General features: G+C 42.6%; 3 protein-coding genes across 5 annotated transcripts; 2 read left to right on the top strand and 1 right to left on the bottom strand.

Moving 5' to 3' along the window:
* The first annotated feature begins 788 nt into the window (after positions 1-788).
* Positions 789-14,953, top strand: creb3l1 (cAMP responsive element binding protein 3-like 1). The gene is made up of 13 exons (XM_058050668.1): positions 789-1,245; positions 4,913-5,045; positions 6,183-6,269; positions 8,821-8,975; positions 9,051-9,132; positions 9,207-9,397; positions 9,477-9,623; positions 9,901-9,959; positions 11,126-11,194; positions 12,080-12,182; positions 12,287-12,413; positions 12,730-12,892; positions 13,372-14,953. Exons 1-13 carry the CDS (start codon positions 1,135-1,137, stop codon positions 13,406-13,408), a joined length of 1,464 nt encoding a protein of 487 aa, XP_057906651.1. The 5' UTR covers positions 789-1,134; the 3' UTR covers positions 13,409-14,953.
* On the bottom strand, positions 13,172-16,954 carry harbi1 (harbinger transposase derived 1). 2 transcript variants are annotated; one of them, XM_058050670.1, is made up of 6 exons: positions 16,507-16,954; positions 16,202-16,367; positions 15,921-16,123; positions 15,555-15,850; positions 15,306-15,481; positions 13,172-15,221 (listed from the first exon to the last, which is right to left on the bottom strand). In XM_058050670.1, exons 2-6 carry the CDS (start codon positions 16,364-16,366, stop codon positions 15,021-15,023), a joined length of 1,041 nt encoding a protein of 346 aa, XP_057906653.1. In that variant the 5' UTR covers position 16,367; positions 16,507-16,954; the 3' UTR covers positions 13,172-15,020. The 2 variants fall into 2 exon arrangements, with proteins under 2 accessions (XP_057906653.1, XP_057906652.1); XM_058050669.1 differs by having other exon boundaries at positions 16,202-16,370; positions 16,507-16,645.
* Positions 16,355-21,624, top strand: atg13 (ATG13 autophagy related 13 homolog (S. cerevisiae)). 2 transcript variants are annotated; one of them, XM_058050666.1, is made up of 18 exons: positions 16,355-16,373; positions 17,470-17,550; positions 17,624-17,704; positions 17,774-17,893; positions 17,999-18,045; positions 18,285-18,425; positions 18,503-18,543; positions 18,653-18,749; positions 18,853-18,960; positions 19,030-19,120; positions 19,224-19,322; positions 19,468-19,551; positions 19,659-19,768; positions 19,854-19,980; positions 20,531-20,605; positions 20,679-20,786; positions 20,853-20,981; positions 21,058-21,624. In XM_058050666.1, exons 1-18 carry the CDS (start codon positions 16,365-16,367, stop codon positions 21,133-21,135), a joined length of 1,626 nt encoding a protein of 541 aa, XP_057906649.1. In that variant the 5' UTR covers positions 16,355-16,364; the 3' UTR covers positions 21,136-21,624. The 2 variants fall into 2 exon arrangements, with proteins under 2 accessions (XP_057906649.1, XP_057906650.1); XM_058050667.1 differs by lacking the exons at positions 16,355-16,373; positions 19,224-19,322.
* The last annotated feature ends 1,273 nt before the right edge of the window (positions 21,625-22,897 follow it).

Below are 22,897 nucleotides of genomic sequence, written 5' to 3'. Positions count from 1 at the left end.
CATAAAAAAAATCCCAACATTTGTCTTGAACCTAAATTTAGTTAGACATGAATAAAACAAACTGTCCGGGCCTGGGATTACACCCCCACCCTTACAAGGTAGCAGCTGTACCATTACACCACCATGGACAGGTGAACAGGTGGTGTTCCTGGACTCCACTGTTGTAAATCTTTATCACCAGTATGAAGATACAGTCCTCAAAACTGACAAGTTGCCAGTCCCTTGAGATCTTTCCACTATTGTACAATGATACAGGAGGGAGATGGAATAGCAAGTGAGACAATAATGGAAAGGAAGTAGGTTGTGGAGTAACATGAGCTTATTATGTAAGAGTAGTGTAGGATTGCATTATGATCATAGCTCAGCTGTGCTCCGGCTCGGTAACTTGTTTTCTTTTGAGCTGGTTCTAACTAGCATGTAAACACCACTGCCCCCTACAGCCCAACACCTGAATCACAGCTCAGAACCATATACAATCCTGCAGTCAATATCAAATGACAAGAGAATAATCAAAATAAAAATATACACAATTATGGCAGCATACTGAAAAATGTATCACCGGTAATTCTTGTTATGTATTCGATCAAATCCACAAGCAATATAGTTTCGATTTCATCTGTGTTGACGACCACTCGACGTCAGTCGCCAGTCCGTGGGGTGACGATACAAACTGGCTCCACAGTAAATTGGTGAGCATACATTTCAAGTTGAAACTGCAGTGATTCCGTCTGGAACTATAGGATGGGGAGAGTAATGCTTTGACTGAAATAGAAAATTGTGACTGGCTAAATACTGAGTAGGTACTCAACGCATTGGAAAAGCGTCATAAATGAGGTTTCTGACGTTGGGTATATTTGTGTGTTACGTCACTGGTGGTGGGCGGGGCTTCGCTGAATATTCATCGATGCGTGGGAGCTCCGGTGCTCAAGGGAGAAAGTTGAAGGAGGCTCGGCTCTACAGCAGCTGGATGAGGAAGACCGTTCCAACATTCATGTGAAGTACCGCAACCGGAGTCCAAAGACCGAGCCACGTCCTCCGTGGACGCCGGTACCGCGGCCGGGTGTCCCGACAGCTGTTTGGAACGTTTTGTTTCATGACTTCTTACCGGCACGTGCGCAGCTATAGAAGGCGACAATGATGGAGTCCATCTTAGACACTTTGACAGCGGATAAACTCTACTCGTCCGGAGGCTCCAACCTGTTGGACCTGGAGGAACTCAGCGACGGAGATTTCCTCACCAACGTGGTGAGTCACACACTTACTCACGGCGAACTGAGTACTCTTTCAGCTGACGCAAAGCAAGCCCACTGGTCGTCCGGCGGATGCTGCATTCAAAATCCTGTAAAATCGACACACCTCACCTGTTCCGCCCGGAGCCGGACATCGGGAGGGCGGTGACAGATCCTGATTGATATCCGGTGCTATTAACCTTTCAACCTTTTGGTGTGTTGATGTCACACTATAACTCATCACTGTTAAGCTCCATTGATCGCCTTCAAGAAAGATATTAGTAAATCAGTAATTATAATTGCAGAAGGTGATTCTAAAATGGTGGTTAAATGCATTTCTTCATCACTGTAATCAACAGTATTATTATGTAACGGTTCATTAATATCTCTCTGACGGTGTCAGTCAAAATGACCATCATTTGGAAAAGTATGCAGGTCTTTATTGCCTCTGTCATGTGCATAGTCCACCGAATCTAAGCTAAAAAGTCCAGTTTTTAAGGTGCCAGGGAGTGAGATTAACACATGTGCAGCCAGCAGCTCATTTTTAATTGGAAGGTGGCACATTGTAAACACAGCCTCACATAAATACAATTACAAATTTGCTTTGTCCTGGTGTTAGCATGTAATTAAGTAAACAAACACCAAAAACTATCAAATCAAGTGGTCTGCGTGCGGCCCTCGGCCCTGGTGTAGTGTATTTACACCTGATTAAGCTTAGCACCACCTGCTAAATCTCTCAAACTTTCACACTGCTGCGTATTTCTCACGCCAATGAATGCCAAAATGTTACACCAGGCTCTCGGTATGTAAGTGAACCCATGCAAGTGCAGGTGTAACTTTCCAAGTCCGCCGTGAGGCAACAGGTGCTTACCACCCGGCCTTAATTCGACCTTCCATCCTCTGCCTCAATTGAACAACAACAGGTTACCGGTGGCAACAGCATTACCCACGATACCTGAGGCGTTATGTGCTTAATTCCAGCTGCTATAACATGACGATGTTTGCATGAACGAGTACAAGCAGCATGCGGGAACAAGCATATTCCTACCAATTTTTTGCACATGCATTTTCATGATTGACTTTTCATAATGACTTCATCAACCATGGTGGTAGTGATCATCATAATTGTTGCGTGCCTTTAAGTAGCTCTGGTCGTCCACTAAGCTTGTGTGAGTCAATGAATCTTCCTACAGTTTACATTGGTTTTTAAATGCAGTTAGGTTTTTGCCTTGGTTTTCGTACAATACTGCACATAACAAGCTCGTCAGAATTGTGAATGCCATTACATTGATAAAGAAGAAAAACATTATTGAAATTAAGCAAAAAAAAATCATTGCAAAGTATGAAGATGATGTCCCCGTCACTCTCCGCTCCTCGCCGCCTTTGCCAGAAATGTAAAAATTGTATTAAATGTATTTTTTTTCCATGTAAAACTATAAATGTCCTATGGATGTATTTTTGGTCATATTTATTTGTGTCTGGAATGGATTGGATTCATTGGGTTTACATTAGGGATGTTCGATAATTATTGGTACCGATAAGTATCGGCTCCATATCGGCATAAAAAGTTGATATTGAATACCGATATTTTGAAAAAGCTGTATACAACACATGTATTAATTCCATCACAGGAGGTATGTCATGTTACACATATCTGTATCGGCTGATTGAGAGTTGGACAATATCGGCATAACGGTTTTCTGCAAAAAAGCCAATATCGGACATCCCAAGTTTACATGATTTGCTAAAGGAAAAATTGCACTTTAAACACATACAATAACATACACATAACATAAACATACAATATTTACACACCTATTGTATATTTCTTTCTAAGCTTACTGCTTTTTTTAATATGCATGTTTGCATCTCTTTGTCCATTTCATTTTACTGTGTTCGATTCATTATTATAATTTGGGGGGGGTTTACGCTCCATTCAGACCTTGCACTCCAGCTGTAGAACGACACACCCATCTCATTTGCATGCTCACTGCTGGTTGGACATTGACCTGCCCAAAGGAATGTGAGCAGGCATGCTACTGTGTGTGTGTGTGTGTGTCTTCTGTTTTCATGAGAACTATAGTTGACTTGAGTCTGCACACAGGGACCACATTAACTGGGAGACGAGTGAAGCTAAATGCAGCCAAACCACTGCAGCCACATTAGGGAGCACTGGTTTTGTTTTTAACTCCATGGCACAATTGCAGTTTTATAAATGTATTCCTTACAAGCAGCCATGCAAGAAAGTGCGAATATAATCACGTGAATGGTGACTTGTTAGAAAAGCACACAGAATGATGAAGTGGTTGTGCTGCTTTTTACTTCGGCTGGCCTTGGTGTCGTGAAGGTGCTTCTCCTCTCACCCTTGCATCCGTTGCTTGTTTTGATTTGGAGATGCAATGCAAACAAATGCTGCTATGGCAGTTGGTGGAATGGATGCGTTGGAAACAAAGCACGGTTAATTACAGGCGTTGCTTTTATAATTACACCTTGTGTTTGTTGCATCTTCCTCTCTTCTTTGTCTCTTCTTCACTAATGACACATAAGCGTGAGAATAAGCTGTAAAAATGCTGCTTTTTTCCCAGCGTAGAATGCAGTGTGCAGGTAACAGTAGGTCCACTTTGACAGCAGCTGTTTGAGCAACAATTGTCCATCATGTGAGGTTTACGTAACCAACAGAGTAATCACGATGGAGCACTGAGGAATTTTGAGAGCGAAAATGATCATTTTTGAGTGTTGTCTGCAGTATGTCACGGCAAGACCGATTCAGGATTCAGCAGATATGGCTGTATGTTAAAAGTGGACATTTTAAAAAGATAAATTGCCGTAAATTGAATAAAATGCTCCTATAAAGTTGGGTTTGCAGCTAGCAGCACAAACCGGAAGTCCTTTTAAGCACTTGGGAGTGTGACCAACCACAGTGGAGTGGGCGTTCCTGGAGGCTGACTGTGGGTGGAATACATTAAAACAGAAAAAGAAACATCTAACCAACAGGAAAATGTGGTGGTGGTAGTATGGTGGTCTGGGGCTGTTTAGATGCTTCAGGACCTGGAAGACTTGCTGTGATAAATGGTTCCATGAATTCTGCTGTCTAGCAGCCATATTCACAGGCTTTTTTTGCATATGAAACTTTCCAAGTTCATACAATAATGTTATGTTATGCTGGAGGATCAATATAAAGTTGTAATACAGTCATACGGTTAGCAGGAGTCATTAGCAATAGCGCCAATTCAAAGCTAGAACTTCCCTACACACTAAAAAAATGTGCTCCATGTACTACTACACACACAAACAAAAGATCAATCAATCTTAACTAAGTAAAACTAAATCCTATTTGGTGGAAGTAATAAATTAGGCTACTTCACTAGCCACCCTGTGCATGTGTGTGCGTGCTGTATACACAAGTTTGTTCCATTAAGTGTTTCAACACAAATTCAACCTCTGCTGCTGTAGAAAGATAGACTCATCCCTCATGAAAATATTTTTTTGTTTCCCTTTACTCAGCAGTGTGCCTGCAGAGCAGCTGTTTCAGCTTCTTGACTGACAGTTTTACTAGTATACATTTTAAATACAGAGACCCTGATAACAAGAAACACAATTGTCAAAGAGGATGTGGGGGAAACCTTATTTCATGTCACCCAGGCAGCCACACCAGTCAAAAATCATTATATTTTTGTGTGCAGCCTTTCTCAGGTGACCAGATGGAGGACTTCAGCAGTGAGTTATTCAGCAGTTTCTTTGAGGACCACCTGTTAGAGCGCCCCCTGCTGGCCGACAGGCATTCACTGCTACACATGGACATCGACAGCAGCCCAGGTCAGCCTTGACATTGTGTGCATTATTGTAAATAAGACCAGACATTCACTGTGGAACTTCAATTACTTTTCCATAGGAAAATGGTGTAAATACTATTAGCTCCACACACATTTGTTAGATAATAAATGTTCTGGATGCTGCAGTAGGGGCAGAGCTGATCGGCAGAAGTGCAAGCAAGTATTGGTTGATATCTATACCGTGCTTTTTTACTGATATCGGCCGATACTGATCATTGGCTGATTGATCGCAGTGCTTCCACCAATTGGCAGATTCAGACCAAAAATGACAATAATTCAACTGTACACAACTAGAAACAGTACATTCATTCATTCATTCATTTTCTACCGCTTTTCCTCACAAGGGTGACTGGTGGTGCTGGAGCCTATCCCAGCTGTCTTCGGGCGAGAGGCGGGGTACACCCTGGACTGGTCGCCAGCCAATCACAGGGCACATATAGACAAACAACCATTCACACTCACATTCATACCTATGGACAATTTAGAGTCGCCAATTAACCTAGCATGTTTTTGGAATGTGGGAGGAAACCGGAGTACCCGGAGAAAACCCACGCATGCACGGGGAGAACATGCAAACCCCACACAAAGATGGCCGAGTGTGGAAGAATGAGTGATGGCTCCAGTGACCTCCCCCTCGTTGCCAAATGCTGCGTTGAAGATGTTTGCTTTCAAGTGGGTGAAATCCAAGAAACGCTCGGCAACCCTGCTAATATTTTGAAATGGGCTTTCATATCCTAGGATTCGAGCACATTAGCTAGTTGCTTGACCTCTCAGTCAACATCTGCACAGAAATGAACCCCAAACCCTGACTTCAGCTGGATTTTCAAGCCAACTCGGCACGGAGACCAACTGTATCAAGTTTTCCCCCAAACTTGTCGACAACTTAGGCCACCTCCTCTTCGACCAAAACTCAGAAGTCTGCGTTGGCCTTGGTTTAAACAATCTTGACCTTTAAAGGTGAAAGTGTAGTACCAAGGGGCTGTTTTCAAATGACTGCACTGCTTTTTGATCTGAAACCCCATTACCATTTTATGTTTCAAAGACTAATAATAGAATGTACTGTGTATAACCATCTATTTTGTCAGTCACTCATGACCGCCCTCAATCTTTGGCTTCATAGACATCCAAGCAGAGCACAGCTATTCTTTGAGCGAAGACTCCGCCCCCCAGAGCCCCGCCCTGTCAGTCAAGATGGACCAAGACTCTGGTGGGTAACCGCTTCTTTATCCTTCACATGACTGCCGTCTGTGAAGAACGTACGGGTACAGGCGATTGTTGTGTCACTTGCTGTGATTTAGTGAACACGTGTTGCTGCAAAACATGCATAAAAAATGTCCTCTTCATCTTCTTCTTGGCATTTTGTCCCTGTCTGAAAGTGTCTTTGCTCCTCTGTTCTCCGCTTGTCCCAGGGATCCTTCTGTCTGTGCAGTTTTACCCCTGCTAAGTAAGCCCTGCCCACCTAGCGCGTAGAAACACACCCCGCACACACACACACACACACACACACACACACACACACACACACACACACACACACTCAGCTATGATAAGCATATGGTTTTGAGTGCAGCTTTAGCCGAAGCCAGAAGAAACTCTCTCTCTCTCTCTCTCGCATTGTCTTTCTCATGCTTGCTTGCCCTTAATCCTATTAAATTCACTTCAGCTGTACGAATATCAGATTACCTGCTCTGCCAAAATGAGCCGAAAAAATTAGTTCATTTGGAAATAAAAAAAGCAACAGCAGTGTGTCCATCAGATTTGTCTGATTTGTGTTTACAGAGAGAAACAGGGTTAGAATGCAGCACGTGCGGTGCGACCATGTTGACAACTACACACATCAATGTATGCATGAGGTTTTCTGTTGTTTCCCAAATGTTTTTCATCTTTTCATCTTTTCTGTAGCTCTGCCCTCCGTCTATACATATCTTCATTGCCTCCCAGCTTGGCCTGTGGTCTTACAGTTTTTCCTGACTAGTCAGGTTCTGGTTAGGGAGAAGCTGTGTGTTTTACTGTAGCTCCTGACCCGCTGTGCTGTGACCACCATTGTTTTAATAGAGCCGCTGTCCTACTGAGATCAGAGTGTTCTCTCTTTACCTGCTGGGACGACATTCTGCAGCCTTTCATTAATGGTCATCGTTCCTACCTGAGTGTATAAAAACTTAACTATTTCTTCATGATTTTATGGAAATATCAAATTCTACTGAAGTCGTGTAAACTCTGGTATTGCAGTAATAAAAGGTAATGATCATACTGTAATTATGCTGGCGACAGTTGCCTCGGCCTCCCTCATTAAAGAATGGTGGTGGAGGCTTCCACTCAAGCTGCCATCGCTTAATGAGGCAGCAGACTCAGCAAGCAGTAAGATGGGCCTCATTAGTATTACCCCAAACTGTGTCAATTGTAGGCCCAGTCTGTGAGCTAACCAGTTGCATCAAAGGCGACACGTGTGTCGGAAACATTAAAAGAAACTTGAACACACTAAAGCTGTGTTAAACTGAACATGCAAGGTGTGTGTGTGTGTTCATATCTGAACCCCGTAATTGCACTAAAGTTGCAATTTACATTGGAAAAGTTAGGTTATGATTTACATTACTGTTGCACTTCAACTGACAAATCATAGTTTTGCATGCCCACTGTACTTGCAGTGGTGCGTGGATTTTGTTCTTTGCTGTGAGGGGGCGTTACACCACTTTTGCCACCTCCGGGGGACTAGAGTGTGGTGTAAAAGGAACGGCTCTGTAATAAAAGGTTCAGTCAACTCCAAACCTCTACACTACAAAATCATCTGGAGTAGTTCTGAATCAATATTTCTTTTGTTCAATGTATTAGACTCCATCAGTCACAAATATCAGTGGCAGGGAGGAATGAATAGCCACACCCACTAAATTTTGAGGATAAACAAAATTGGACACATATAAGCCAAATATGCCCACATCATAAAATAGCATATTGTGGCACGCACAAGTCAGTGATGACCAGGCAGCTCTTTATTTGACAGGAGCCAATCATCCGTACAAGTATTTTCTACGACTATTAGGGTCACGGGTGTAGGCTGGAGCCTATCCTAGCTGATTTTGGGCGAGAGACTGGTCAACAAGCCAATTGTCAGTTATGAAGAAACTTAAGACAGACTTCTCAATACTTTTGGAGGTCAATACTCTTGACTCATGATGTCATCTTACAAAGAACACCAAATGCATCGCACAGCAACTTAACACTCAAATGGTATACCCCATAAATATACAAACATGTATCAATAAGAGAAGCCCAGAGGGAGACTGATGTCATTGCAGTGCCCTGGCAGCACCACTGACTACATTGCTCAGACGTAATGTATTATGGGAAAACTTTAAAGATTTTTTTAAATGTTAAACTTGTATTGGTACTATTTATGAAGTACACAGTTTGAGTGTTAAGTTGCTGTGTGATGAATTAAATTAAAAAAAAATATTGTTATATATATAATGACCTGCGATTTCCGATGGGTTGACAAGCTCGTTGTGAGTCCACTGCTTGTGATTGGCTCCTGTCCCTCATTCAGAAGTCAGAAATTCATAAGTCTTTGGCTCTACAATCCGAGTCAAAGTTAAATGAGCTAGACCAGAGTGTGCCAGGTCCTATTAAAAACCACCTTGTCTTAAGAAACCAGGCTGCACCGCATGGTTATGTAACATCATGGATCGTATGTAATGATGATGTCATTGTTAAACATAACCATAAACCAGTGACATTGAGAGTGCATCCTTGCCGTTTTGTAGAATTCGAATGGAGCTTCAGTCAAGATCTATCAGCCATTTTAGTGAAACAGGAGGAGCCCGATGTGGGTCAGAGGTCAGAGCCACAGCCTGTGGACGGCCCAGCTTTTGTCCTAAGCCCTGCTCCTCCACGAAGGGGATCACCATGGAGACACACAGTAAGTATCGTACTCCGCAGGAAAGAGACACACGCTCTGTCGTTGATGTGTGAAAAGCTCTGTTTTATTCTACAGGTGCACAGTCCGGATGACGTCAAGCCTGTGGCTATTAAAGATGAACCCAAAGAGATGGGACAGTACCTCGGCCTGCCTAGCGGTACACTCAGCATCCGCACGTTAGCACTTACCTCACAATCAGCAAAACAATTCCTCAACCCACTTTCTCTCCAGACGACGCCCTCCAGCTTCCACCCACTCCGCCAAGCAGTAACCACGGCGACAGTGACGGTTCCCTGCCGCCCTCCTCCCCGCAGCCCCCTCTGCCACCGTCTTCCCCGCAGCCCCAACAGAGGCCAGGAGGTCGTGGCTCCTTGTCCTCGTCTACAGCCATCTCGTCTTCACCTCTACTCACCGCACCACATGTCAGTCCCTGATGGATCCTCGTCACAAACCACTACATGCTATCAATGCTAATACTCTCACTAATGCATCATTGTACAGAAGCTGCAGGGTTCCGGCCCCCTCATGCTGACAGAGGAAGAAAAGAGGACTCTGGTCGCTGAGGGATATCCTGTACCCAACAAACTTCCTCTCACCAAGAGTGAAGAAAAGGCGCTAAAGAGAGTCAGACGAAAGATAAAAAATAAGGTACATTGTTTATTGGACAACATATCAACAAATTTAGATATTGACGACACATAATCAGTTGTCCTTTTGTTTGGCCAGCTAAGTACCCGATGCTGCGTCCATTTTGTTTGTTGTATTGCTGAGTTATAACCGGTGTTGTCCTAATATCTTATCCCTGGTAATATTCCGATGCAGGCTGTACTTAATTTTAATTTTGGGATAAGCCACGGGGGCCTATTAAACAAAAAAAAGCCAATTTTAGTGAAGGGAATAAGGATTATTTTATTTCTTCAAACAGATCTCAGCTCAGGAGAGTCGGAGGAAGAAGAAAGAGTATGTGGAATGTCTGGAGAAAAAGTGAGTGTTGGAAAAATAACGCTTTGTTCTTTTTTCAAGCCCCTTCTCTTATCTGCAGCTCCTGCTTTTTTCTTGCTACACTAAATATATGACAATATATCAGTGGCATCCAGCCAGTTGGATCACATTTCACCTAATGAAAACCTGAAAGGCTTTCATCCAAACCAACAATCTCTTCCCACTTATGTGCACTATGAGAGCACACGCCAGCCGCACGCCAGTGAGGGGAAAGTGGGGGAAAAAAGGCATGGCGGTCAGAGTTCAAATCCAGCTGTTTCTAATTTGAAAGCCTTTCCCAGCTGACTGCAGCCTCTGTCACAGGTTAGGAAAGGTTCATCATGAAGACAGAAAACACTCTTTTGTCTTGGTGTGTGTGCTGGGCTCGAGTGGTCGCATGTTCCACAGGATTATTGGTCGATTCCTCGGGTTGGGGGCTCGAGGAGCATGTGATGAATGAGACTCATTCAAAGCTAACGCCTTTGTATTATGAGATTGGTACTTGATCATTGAGATTATCATTGAGATCATTGGGATTATCCTCAACATTTTCACTCTCCATTTTTGTGGAAACGGTCTTCATACGGTCATTTCTATACGGTCATCTTTCTTTGTGTCGGAACAGGATCAATTAAGCACTGCGCTGTTCATGTGATGATGCGTTCAAGCACGCTGCTATGTGGACGCTATTGAACGCCTGCTAGCTGGCCCTGTGAGGCGAATCTGAAATCTGATTGGTTTAAGAAACAGCCCCATTGTTAACAGTGTTTAAGTATTGGTGGGGGAGGGGCAAGCACTCCTGATTCTGAAGGCCATGGGCAAATTATATTGACATGGCAAGCTGAAATCTGATTGGACAAAAGAATTTAACATACACGTACTGGAAGCAGTGCGGCTTCGAAATGAAGACGTTAGTGCAAATTCATGAAGCAAATACTCACATTTAAGTTGTAAATGTAGACGAGTACTTTGGATAGTGTTTAGGACCGCTGTGGATGACTTAAAGTCAACGAAAAAGGAATAAATGATGTCTGTCTGTTCATGATCACAAGGAACAGTTTGGTACGAATCCACATAGGTATTTATAGATAAAAAATAATCATTTGGCTGCTTGTTTGAGTTATTTCAGTGTTTGGATGTAACAATGTATGTTTTCTTTGTTCTCTCAGGGTGGACAATTACACGTCAGAAAATGGCGACCTGTGGAGAAAAGTGGAAAACTTGGAGTCTGCCAACAGGTAAAGATCTGAAAGACACACAAACACTGATAGCAAGGTGATCCTGTCGTTCCTGCACATTTAGCTCCAAGTAAAACATAGGTTGGGTTTCAAAGATGGATCACACACAGGGGAAGATTAAACTACATGCATCTTGAAATGAATGGTTTTCACCATTCGTTCAACCATAATTGCTCATGCAGACAAGATGGATGTACCGGTGGTGCTGGTGGGGGATTCTGTCTGCAGGAGTCTGTAATCACAGCTTTCTTTAACACCCTCCGAGAGTCAGTAGAGCAAGTATTTGAAAAAAAGATGTTGTGTCTTCTCTCCAGTTATTAGTGGTTGTTTTGCTCACAATACCATTCCAAATTGCATTCAATATATATAGCTTTATGTCTTAAATAACCGTCAGTCATTGGGGCTTGTCATCAAAGTTTGACTTTGTGTGTGGTGAGGTGGGAAGATGTTGCTCATTCTATGTTTCTCTGTGTGGGTCCTGCAAAGCCTCTGGGTGACGTTTTCATCTGGACTTGGGGATTGCCTGACTTGCTTACTGTGCCAGTTGAATATTTCTGACTGACAATAATTCATGGCGTTGGTGTGTTTTTTTCCTCTCTGACTGACGGAGCCAATGGCACTTGTTGAACATACATGACAGTTCCTCTCAAACGTTCAACCGCGGGTATTTGTGAGGGCTACTCGGTTTTCTGTCTCCCCTCAGTGGTCAGATTGTGTCATTGCAGCGCATACCATCAGAACCCTGCTCTCCAGGTGCCACAAAAAACAGCATATTATATTCTTCTCCTGGTCTAACACTGCAATTGTGATGATATTTAGATGAAAAGGACCTAAAACACAAGCATTCATTTTTTTTTGGGGGGGGGGTTCCTCACCTGTCTGCAGGACTCTCCTACAGCAGCTGCAGAAACTCCAGTCGCTAATTTCAGGGAAAGTTGTCCCCCGCGCTTGTAAAATAGCATCAACTCAAACAGGGACATGCCTTATGGTAAGTGTGGCTGTTTGAATGTCTTTGCCTTCCCTGTGGATGTTACCGTCATGCTGTCTTTGCATAACTGACCACTGGAGTGTTTTGTTGTTCTCTCGATGCAGATGATGGCCTTGTGTTTTGTCCTGGTGTTGGGGTCCTTCTCTCCTTGCCTCTCCTCCCTCTCTTTCGTCACTCATACCGCTTCCCCTCCCTCTACCCACTCAGAGGACCTCTACACCACCAGTCAGGGTATGCGGGCAGCTAATTTTTTTTCAAAGTTCTACAATGTAGAAATGCACGTAGTACAGAATGTAGACCTTAGTTTGCTTATTTTTACACTTGTATGGCCAATAAAGTTACTTTACAGAAAAACAACAGCGTATTTACAGTACAATCCCAACCAATGGGAAATAGATTGGTTCAGTAATTCTAAAACCCACATTAGTATGTGGTCCCCTTGGTTGATCACATGAAGCGGAGCGCTTCCCACAGACGAGAGGCTGTGGAGTTGACAGGATACCATCCACAAGACAAGCTAATGAAAGTCTGCATGCGTGCATTGCAGTCCGCTCCCGCAGCCTCCTCTTCTTCGATGAAGGCTCTCCACTGGAGGACACATCAGCGACCTTACTCGTGGAGAGGATACAGTCCCAAAGTGGCTTCCAGACAAGCCGCTACACAGCTGACGCCCACAAAAACAAGACAAGAGGGCCCAAGTTGGAACACAGGTACGTTTTGCCACTCCGAGCTCAGCAGTCTTGCATGTGGACTGTATGGATTCTTCATGTGAATGAATGTCATATGCATTTTTTTTTATTTGAGGCATTTTTTTATGCCGTTTAAAAAATATATTTTAAATCAAATTATTTGAACATGAAGACTAAGACTCATTCATAGTTCTGATATGCAGTATTCTACACCAGTCACTAGGTGTCAGTAATGTTAATGTACGGTTCAGTGAGACACACAAGCACCAGACTTGATCGCTGCAACGAACACTTTTATTTCAGGTTTGAGTTACACACAATAATACCTAACAAGGATGATAATGATAATAGTTGTAAATGAGGAATCCATCTGCAGCCAATTAACCGCAATAAACCAGGGATTACTGTATAGAACATACCGAAATGTATAAGACAAGTTTGTAAACTTCTGACCGGAAATGAATCACTAATGACAATGACGTCTACTCTCACCCCTACAGAGAAACGAAACCAAAAGAGGTTTCAGAATTCTTCTAACGTCATCCAACATTCTGTCACATCCCAAGATCCCGACTGCAATACCCACTCCCTCCAATTCATGGCACTCCCCCGTACACCAGGTTTACCTGCCCGTATTTATTAAGAGTAGCTCACATTGCAACTTGGAATGGAAGTCAATGACATCATGGATCTCAGTCAAGTAGGCATGCTGGTGTCCTCCACAGGAAGTCATTAGAGTGCCTTCCTCTTGCCTTTCTCCACTGGGCCTTAAAGGGGACATATTATGCTCATTTTGTATTGAGTTGTGGACTCTACACACCATAACCAGGACAGAAAGCTTTCTAGTTCTTCAGGAATCTGCACCTATTCAGATTCAATTCAGATTTTGTGCTTCCAGCAAAAACAGTCTGTTTTAATCTGTTTTTTAATCAGTTTTAGTCCAGCTGCATAGTAGCCCATGTTCACAAAACAGTCCAGTCCGGTGTGAAATGCCGTTGACGGATTAAAATGCATTTCTTTTGCATTTCTTGAAAAGCATAATCTGTCCCCTTTAAAAGGTTTAGAGAGCCAACCAAAGACCCCCCAAGTATTAGACAAGTTCACTTTTTTTTTTTTTAAGAACAATTAATCTATCTGTGGCTGTGAAATCTTTCATCAACCTGAATTCATTCATATTGACCCCCCCCCCCAAAAAAAAAAAATTATGTTGGAGAGATCTAACTAGAGGTTGTGACATACATGTATTTTTATGAATTTAAGTGTATATATAATATATTTGCAGCATCAAAATCAAGCATATTTAAATTATGCAACAAAAAAATAATAAATAAATGTACTGTTTTTAAGATTACTTTATATTGTCTTGTTTTTCTAAATAATGATGTAAAAGACACAAAAATATTAGTGCAAATATTAATTGCAAGCAAAAAAAGGGCCTAATTGCTTGTTTGTTTCATGGCATAAAACATGTGTTGACGTTGGGAATGTGTAAAGATTAAGATGGGGGTGTGTAGTTCAAGTCCTGTGGGGGCTTTGTGTGTACTTTACAGCAATTCTGTTTTATGTTTCACTGCAAAATGACTTTTTGTCCCCTTTTAAAAAGAAATATTGATGTATTTGCTAAATATTCAAGAGGAATTGACCCAGATGTAAGTGCCATGTCAAATATGCCCGTGTGGCAGTAACGTGTCTTGTATTTATTTGTAGAAAGAGTGTTTATTACATTCCTGGATGTGAAAAACCACTACCATCCCAAAAGACTACAATCTGTCCCACTGCTTGTGTTTGGTTTGGTGTCATCACAACATGTCCTACATCAGTGTCCATACAGTGGAAATATGTTGCAAAGCCTTCAGGAAGATGGCTGGAAGGGTTGGGTCACTTTTTCCAAACCTGGACAACAATGAAGCTAAACTTGTGGACATCTGGCTCACAAATGCTTGAGAAAATCAAATCAAGGAATTTCCACAGATGATTGTTGTTATTGTTTGTTGTACAGCACCTTGCATGTTCCTCCATATATTCCTATGTTATCGTAGTGTAGTCAGTAGAGTAGAAACCAGCAAAATATTAAAAATCTGCATCAGCATGACCGTGTCTGTGGACTTGCTTGCTTCTGTGTCCGTCTCATGTGAGCTCCAAGCACACATTAGCTGAAGTGCTTGAGGATGAGCTGTTTGCGCAGTTCCTCCGCCTGGATATCTCGGTCCTCTGGTCTCTGCTCCAGAGTTTCGGGCTGCTCCAGAGGGTCCGTCCTCTCCAGAGTCCAAGCGTCCAGTCCTGATTGCAGAGAGGCGTTGTGGAGGACACAACAGGCCAACACGATGGACGAACTCCTCTCTGGCGAGTACTGTGCAAAGGAGCTCAAAGGTTTAGTCATTTCCACTCTGAATTCTTGCACATGTGTTCTATGATAGAAATAAACACAAAATACCTGCAAGTATCCTTTAGTGCCATCTAAACATCGGAATCTGGTCTGGATGGCTCTAAACGTTCGATCCACAATCTCATGTGTGGCGATATGAGCAAGATTATATTCAAACTCTGCAGGAGATTGCGGGCACATCACTGGGGTCATCAACCACCTCTTTAGGGGATAGCGGCTGTCACCTGACCAAAAAAAAAAACCATTTCACCTCAACATCAATGAATTGAACTTCGAGGTGACACTAATAGTGATTACCCAGGAAATAGCCATCTTGAGTTTCCTGCAGTTGTTTGAGAAGGGCGGATCTCTCCAAAACCTCCACACTTTTGAGCCCACCGGGCCAGTGGGTTTCTGCGCTGAGTAGCAAGCCCCTGGCATCACAAACTAGTTGACAGCCAACAGAGTGAAACCCCTTCTTGTTCACATAGGACGAGTCTTCGCTGTTGGGAGCTTTAATGGAGACCTGAACACAGTCCAGCACTCCCAGGACTCCAGTCAATCCCGCCACCCTCTGGAACTCCTGGAAAGTCTGCTCTGTGACTGCAGCATCTCTGTGCAAGAAACATATATTGCTCAAGTTCTGCTGCTTTTGTCTGCTTGCACAGTAGCTTCTCATCAAACCTGTTCAGTGTGATGAACTGGGGAGCTTTCTCAACCAGAGCTTTGGTCACGTTGGACACACATCTAGACATGGATGCCTGGCTGATTCCGATGGTATCTCCCATTGACGTCTGAAAAGATCCGGATGTGTAGAAGCCCAAAGCGGCGAGTACCTGGACCTCAGGACTGATGGCTCTGGACCTCTGTGTGCGTCTACAGAGGGACTGTGAGACAACAGTCGGTTTCACAAAGATATGGTTCGGATCAGATGTGATCACTTGAAAGTGTGAAAAGAGGCTCACCTCTCGGAGTAACTCCACCAAATACAGGATGAAATCTCTGGGGAAGCCAAATTGTGTGAGGAGGAAGTCGTCAGACACCGAGGACAGGTTGAAGCGGTCCAAGGTCTTGTGGCCCCGACCATGCAACAGTAGATCACAATCCAGAACGGCTATTGAAATCGCCATGCTGCTGGTAATCGATACAAATGTATCGTTAGTAGAAACTAACCAACAAATTGCATCGTCATTCTGCAGATTCTATGCTCACTAGACGATATTATGAATAGTCAGAAGCAGGTTTTTCATTATTCACATTCAGCATTTACCTTCGCCGCCAAGGAAACTAAATTACTACACTCGTTCGCAGATTCAACAAAATGCATTACAAAGTGCTATGAGCTTGTACAGACTGCTATTTGGATGTAACCCAAATAGTAAATGTTTTCACCGTTAAAATCATCATTTGTCTTGATGTTTCCTTTTATTTGTTCATACTTCGTACATTAAAGACACTCGGCGAAAGTGCTGCTGGGAGAAGGTTACTATCTAAACATGTCGACATGGGGAAGATAAACAGAGCAGTAGCACAGCCTCTGTTGACGTTGTTAACATTGGAATTGGGTGTACTAGTATTTCGAGAAAAATACATTAAATCTATATTCCTGTTGACCTGATTTGTGTTATCCCGGAGCTGCTTTGCGAAAGGAAAATCTAATGTAAGGTTTGCTTTTTTGTAACGGGCTAAAGTACGCGGCGGCTAGCTAGCTTGCTTAGCAGCTAGCACTAGCTGTTTTTGCTAGTGATTCATCAGTTCCTATGGTGGATAACCTGTTTAACCCCTTGATGCATTAACGGCGTTGCTCTCTTACGTTATTAGGCCTGTTAAAAGTGTGCATAATAATGTGTTTGTCAGTGGATTGACGCTACCTCCATATAGTGTACTTGCATTTTAATGGTGACGTGGAGGCCTCACCTGCTATCTAATAATGGCCATAAACGTTTATGCTAGTTTAATGTGTTTGCGGTAGTAGGCGTTGTAATTGTAGTTACCAGTAGTTTCATTTAGAAGTTTCCTCTCGGAGAACCTGCTTATCTATCTATACATGTGTTAATCTATATATTCATTTTTACATACACGTTTACTATTTAAGTTCTTGAAATTGTAATGGTTTTATAATAATATTTAGTGTCATTATTGGATAAATGCAATGTAAGAATGTTAGCTGAAAGGCCTTCGGTAAAACTGTTTTCTCAATATTAACATCTTCATTGTGTGCTCATGTTTGCAGGGTGGTGGCAACATGGAGAGTGACCTGAGCCTCCAGGATAAAAAAGACTTGGACAAGTTCATCAAGTTTTTTGCCTTGAAGGTGAGAGATCTAGATGATGGTTGCATGACTGGTGGGAGGACACCTTTCAACAAGTTTTATTTTATATTTGTAGACCGTTCAGGTGATAGTCCAGGCTCGCCTTGGTGAGAAGATATGCACTCGCTCTTCTTCGTCCCCTACTGGTTCTGATTGGGTATAAGATCAGCATTTTTTTTAGTTGAAATGAGTCCTAGCAATTCACCATATTGTGTGTTTTTTTCAGTTTAATTTAGCAATCAAAGACATCCCAGAGGTGACTCATGAAGCCAAGAAAGCACTGGCTGGCCAACTTCCTGGCGTTGGGCGCTCAATGTGTGTGGAGATATCTCTAAAGACCTCAGAGGTAAAATTCTCAATCCTTGTGGCATGGCATGTGAATATAAAGTCTTAAAGGCGCCGAAGATTAATGACTTGGCATCATCATCATCTGTTTGTTTGTGTAATTAAGGGGGACTCTATGGAGCTAGAGACTTGGTGCCTGGAGATGAATGAAAAGTGAGTTTTTCAAGTTCATTTGTTTGCATACTCTGCGTTTTTTTGAACGATTCAAAAGTCTAACGGCCAAACAGTACCCCGAATAAACTAGTCGGGTGCCCGAACAACACATCCACACATTGATGACTCAGTCTTGGTAAAGAATAAATGATGTTTTTGTGTGTGCTGCGATGTATGCACTTTTCCACTGCATTTGTAATATTTATTATGATAATTAAATGTGTGTATTTCTTTTGTAGGTGTGATAAAGACATAAAAGTGTCGTACACAGTCTACAACCGTCTGTCTGTCCTTCTGAAGTCTCTGCTGGCCATCACTAGGGTAACACCTGCCTACAAACTGTCCAGAAAACAGGGGCATGACTATGTCATATTATACAGGTGAGTTAACAGTATATCTGTTTCTAATGTGTTTACACAATCAGTCAATCCATTTTTTCTGCCTCTTTGGCATCTAGGATCTACTTTGGGGAAGTTCAGATGAGTGGATTAGGAGAAGGTAGCTATTATTATTGCTTTGTGTAGCAAACATACATATGTAAATCGGTCTAAAATGTTGTGTATATATTAGCTGATGAGCTTGTTCGGTAATGTTACTGTGTGTAAAGGTTTCCAGACGGTGCGCGTTGGTGTTGTGGGCACCCCTGTTGGTACTATCACACTGTCCTGTGCCTATCGCACCAACCTGGCGCTCATGTCAAACAGGTAACACACAAAGAGGATTTGCTATACATTTAAAAAATATAAAGCTGCACTATAGAATGTACACCTGATTACTTCTTGTAACAAGCAGTTCCTTGGCTTGCAGGCAGTTTGAGCGATCTGCGCCAATCATGGGGATCATTGTGGATCACTTTGTGGATCCTCCCGGTGCAAACCAGCGACCTGCAAATATGGGTCAGCCCTGCAACTACAGGTATAAATGGCTTTAAATTGCTTTAAATGGTTTTGAATGTTTGATTTGGCAGATTTTTGTTCCCCACAGAGCACCAGATGATGATGGAGGAACGTTCTCAGGGGTTCAGGATTCACAGGAGGCTTGCACGACGTTCTTCTCCACTTCTCCCCCGTCTCAGGTAAGACAACTCACCTCTATTTTTTAACTTTCTGTTTTTCATGTTGCTTTCTCTGGTCTCTTCTTGTGCTTTGTCCTCTTCCTGTCATTGGACTGCTTTATAGTGTGTCTGTACACTGAGTCCTTCTCCTTCTAAGCTGTCTAAAGCCCTCCCTCTGGACAGTCCACAGTTCCCACTGGTTCCTGGACTTGTAACTCACACTGTGAGTCTCCACTTGCTTATTTTCCCTCCTACTTTGCTTACGACTTGCTTTCACTTCATTTTTAACCAACACAACCACAAACCCCTCATATTTAATGCAATGTCAATTTTGTTTACACTGCTCTGTCTTTTGTGTGCATATGTAGCTGTATACCTCCAGGTTGTCCTACCAGCCTCCTGTCCATGCAGCAACTGCTGACCTATGTCACACTGCTGCTAATCAAAACCAGGTAGTAATCAATACTATGGTATACTTTGGAGCACTAACTAACTCCAGGAACGGGTAGATAGCTGGCTAGTTCCAGACATTATACAAGTCTAAATGTCTTCTCCTCAGACATTGCATGCTGGGAAGGAGGATGGGGTTATGTTACATCCAGCACAGCCTCACCGTGGAGCAGATACCCATCTGACAGTAGAGCACATCACCAATACAACTGGAAGCAGGTAATCTGCAAATTAAAGCTGAAGTATATGTGTGTGAGATCCTACCTATATTGGCAAACATTCTGTTTTATTCTTTTCCTCCCAGTGGTGACAATGAAATTTTGTCCCTGAGTGGAGAGGGAAGGAGGAGCACTTCTCCCTCAGACCCAGTCGAGTCGCTCAGTGCGTTCACAAGGAAAGTGGGAGCCTTTGTCAATAAACCCAATGCACAGGTAATTTTGCACACATTTCATGCTATTCATGCTTCATATTAAACCCACAATGCATTGCATCTGAGCAGTGCATTCATCCGGGCTCTGCAATGATGTCAGCCTCCCTCTGGTGAACAGAGCCAGCCACCATTTTCTATGCTGCCTGTCCTCCAATGAAATGAATTATGGGAAAACAAAAAAAAATGTTCAGTTTAAACTACATGTTTGTGTATATACAGTACATTGGGTATGCCTGATGAGTGTTAACTTGCTGTGTGATGAGTTTAGTGTTTGTAAGTTGACGCCGTGAGGCAGACTTGTTAAATTAGGTAATGACATTCTGCTATTTCCAATGTGTTGACAAACTCGCCGTAAGTTTTTTTTCTCCCACTAAGAAATTAAGTGGGTGCACGTCGTACATCGGAATATACGGTGAAGCTTCGAAGTAATCCCAGATGCTGTGGAGCACGGAGCAGTTTGATGAAGCATGATACCGATATGATCCGATATCTCAATTCTAGGCCAGTATCACTGGATAATATATATATATATATTTTAATATTTTTTGCAGCTAACTGCCACGATGGACTTGCCATTTGCTGCATTTGCTCCCAGAGGCCTGGACTCTGAGGACAATGACCCAATGGTAAGCGTGGATGCTAAAAGATGGACGTATTTAAACACCCAAGATTGAGAGTTGGTTGTATTTGCGTGTTCAGGTCCACCCGCCAGACTCTCCCACCTGCCTGTCCCCCCTGCAGGCCAGCCTGCGCTCGCAGGGCTCAGAAGGATCCGCACAGCAAGACGACTTTGTAATGGTGGACTTTGTACGTGCTTCATCGTGTCTCATTCCATGCCCGAATCTTCCTCCTGATCCATTGTTTCACGTTTAGCGGCCAGCTTTCTCCAAGGACGACTTGCTACCCATGGATTTGGGAACCTTCTACAGGGAGTTCCAGAACCCACCACAGCTCACTAGCCTCTCACTTCACATCAGTTCCCAGTCCATGGCTGATGATCTGGTAATGCATCTCTTGACCTTAAGAAGTCGTGCAGTGCCTGTTTGCATCATTACAACACAATTTTTTTTCCATGCAGGATTCACTGCCAGAGAAACTGGCCATCTATGAGAAAAACATTGACGAGTTTGACGCTTTTGTGGACATGCTTCAGTAGATGAGGATGATGATGTTTGGAAGATAAGCTGTCCTGCAAGAACGAGACTACAGTTGCACTCGAAATCATTCCAATACCAATGGAGCCTCGGTTTTTGTTAGTAATCCGTCCATTTACGAAAAATGAATACATTTTCCCAGTTCGTTCCAGGCACCCAAAATATAAACAAAAAACATGTTTTATCTACAAGAGCCACTTTTGATTCTTCAGAGATTGGGTCAACAATGCGTGGAAGCTTTGTTTGGGCGCTCCATTTCCCGCACTCGTCGATTTTAATTGGCCATCCATTGAAAACTTGTAATGAACAATGAATGATTTCTAGTGCAACTGTACATCAATGTTTCCATCCCCTAGCCACTGACTGGCATCCTCCACTGTAAATACAAGTATAGACACTGGTCCTGCTTCAGATACTCGCGTTTAACCAGAACACATTGAGCATCATGTCACTTTAAGCACCTGTACAAATAAAAAGCATGTATATTTAAATATGATGTGTACAAGCTGGAAGGCAGGGATGCAAGCAGCCTGAAAAGATTAAAAAAAGGCTGCTCTTTGCAAGTTCGCAAGTCTCACACAATAAATAGATGCCAGGTGTATAGAAAGTACACAACTCATGTAGTTCCCAGCTGGTCTGAGAAGTTCACTTTCCAAAAAACTGAATATATAAATACTTTAAACACATCGACACCCGAATAGCTTCATGCCACAGCAGAACACATTTCCACTTTTCTCTTGGCTGAACTTTGCAGATCAGCAAAGCTTTAACCCTCCTGCCACCCTCTGTCTTACTACCCTCATGGAAAACTTCCACACAAAACTGATTGTGAAATATTCTTAGAATTTAACCCATGAAATGCAAGCTTACTTATTTGAATATTTTAATTTATAAGACACCAAAAACAGTTGTTTTTCACCATCTTGCGCTTTGAATTTCACAACTTCAAAAATGTATTCACTAATAAATCACTCTTTCATGGTTGAGTACAGCCTATTATATACATTTGACTAACATTTTGCCTAAATCAAACATTTCCAACATGAAAATGGCCAAGTGGGTTAAAATTCAAAACAGGCATTGAAAGACGCTGTGGTGATGCTGTATGTAGTAGTTTACACTGGTCGCTAGGTGTCAGTAATGTTAACGAGACAAGTCACCGCAGGAAGTGCTGACAGAAACCGGAAGCAAAAGAATAAGCGGGAACTCTGCGTGAGTCAATATTTTATAGCCTTATTTTGTGAAATAGCTTCAACTATATTGTGTAATATGTGTGGCACTGACACTATAAGGGGTTTGTCTGTCTAGTGGGTTCTAATGTAGAAAAAAACTATTTAGAAGCTTGTTAACAGGTTGTTCTACGTTCAAGTTAATAACCAATGAATCATACTTTGCGATAAACGAGGGTGGTAATTTCTGTCTTAGCGGGCGTCATACTTATTTCATCTTTCGTACACTGTAGCTAAACACATTGTCGCAAAGACAATGCTAACAGGAAGAAAGTGTTCGTTTTAAGTAAAAAAAAAAACGGTATTCTGCCTTTGCTGTATTCGAAGACGTACACCATAGGTGCCAATCACAGGGTACATATAGACAAACAACCATTCACACTCACATTCATACCTATGGACAATTTGGAGTCACCAATTAACCTAGCATGTTTTTGGAATGTGGGAGGAAACCTGAGCCCCGGAGAAAACCCACACATGCACGGCGAGAACATGCAAACTCCACACAGATGGCCGAGGGTGGAATTGAACCCTA

This window comes from Doryrhamphus excisus, chromosome 16 (genome assembly GCF_030265055.1).
Source record: "Doryrhamphus excisus isolate RoL2022-K1 chromosome 16, RoL_Dexc_1.0, whole genome shotgun sequence".
NCBI lineage: Eukaryota > Metazoa > Chordata > Actinopteri > Syngnathiformes > Syngnathidae > Doryrhamphus > Doryrhamphus excisus.
This window is presented reverse-complemented; position numbering and strand designations above follow the sequence as displayed.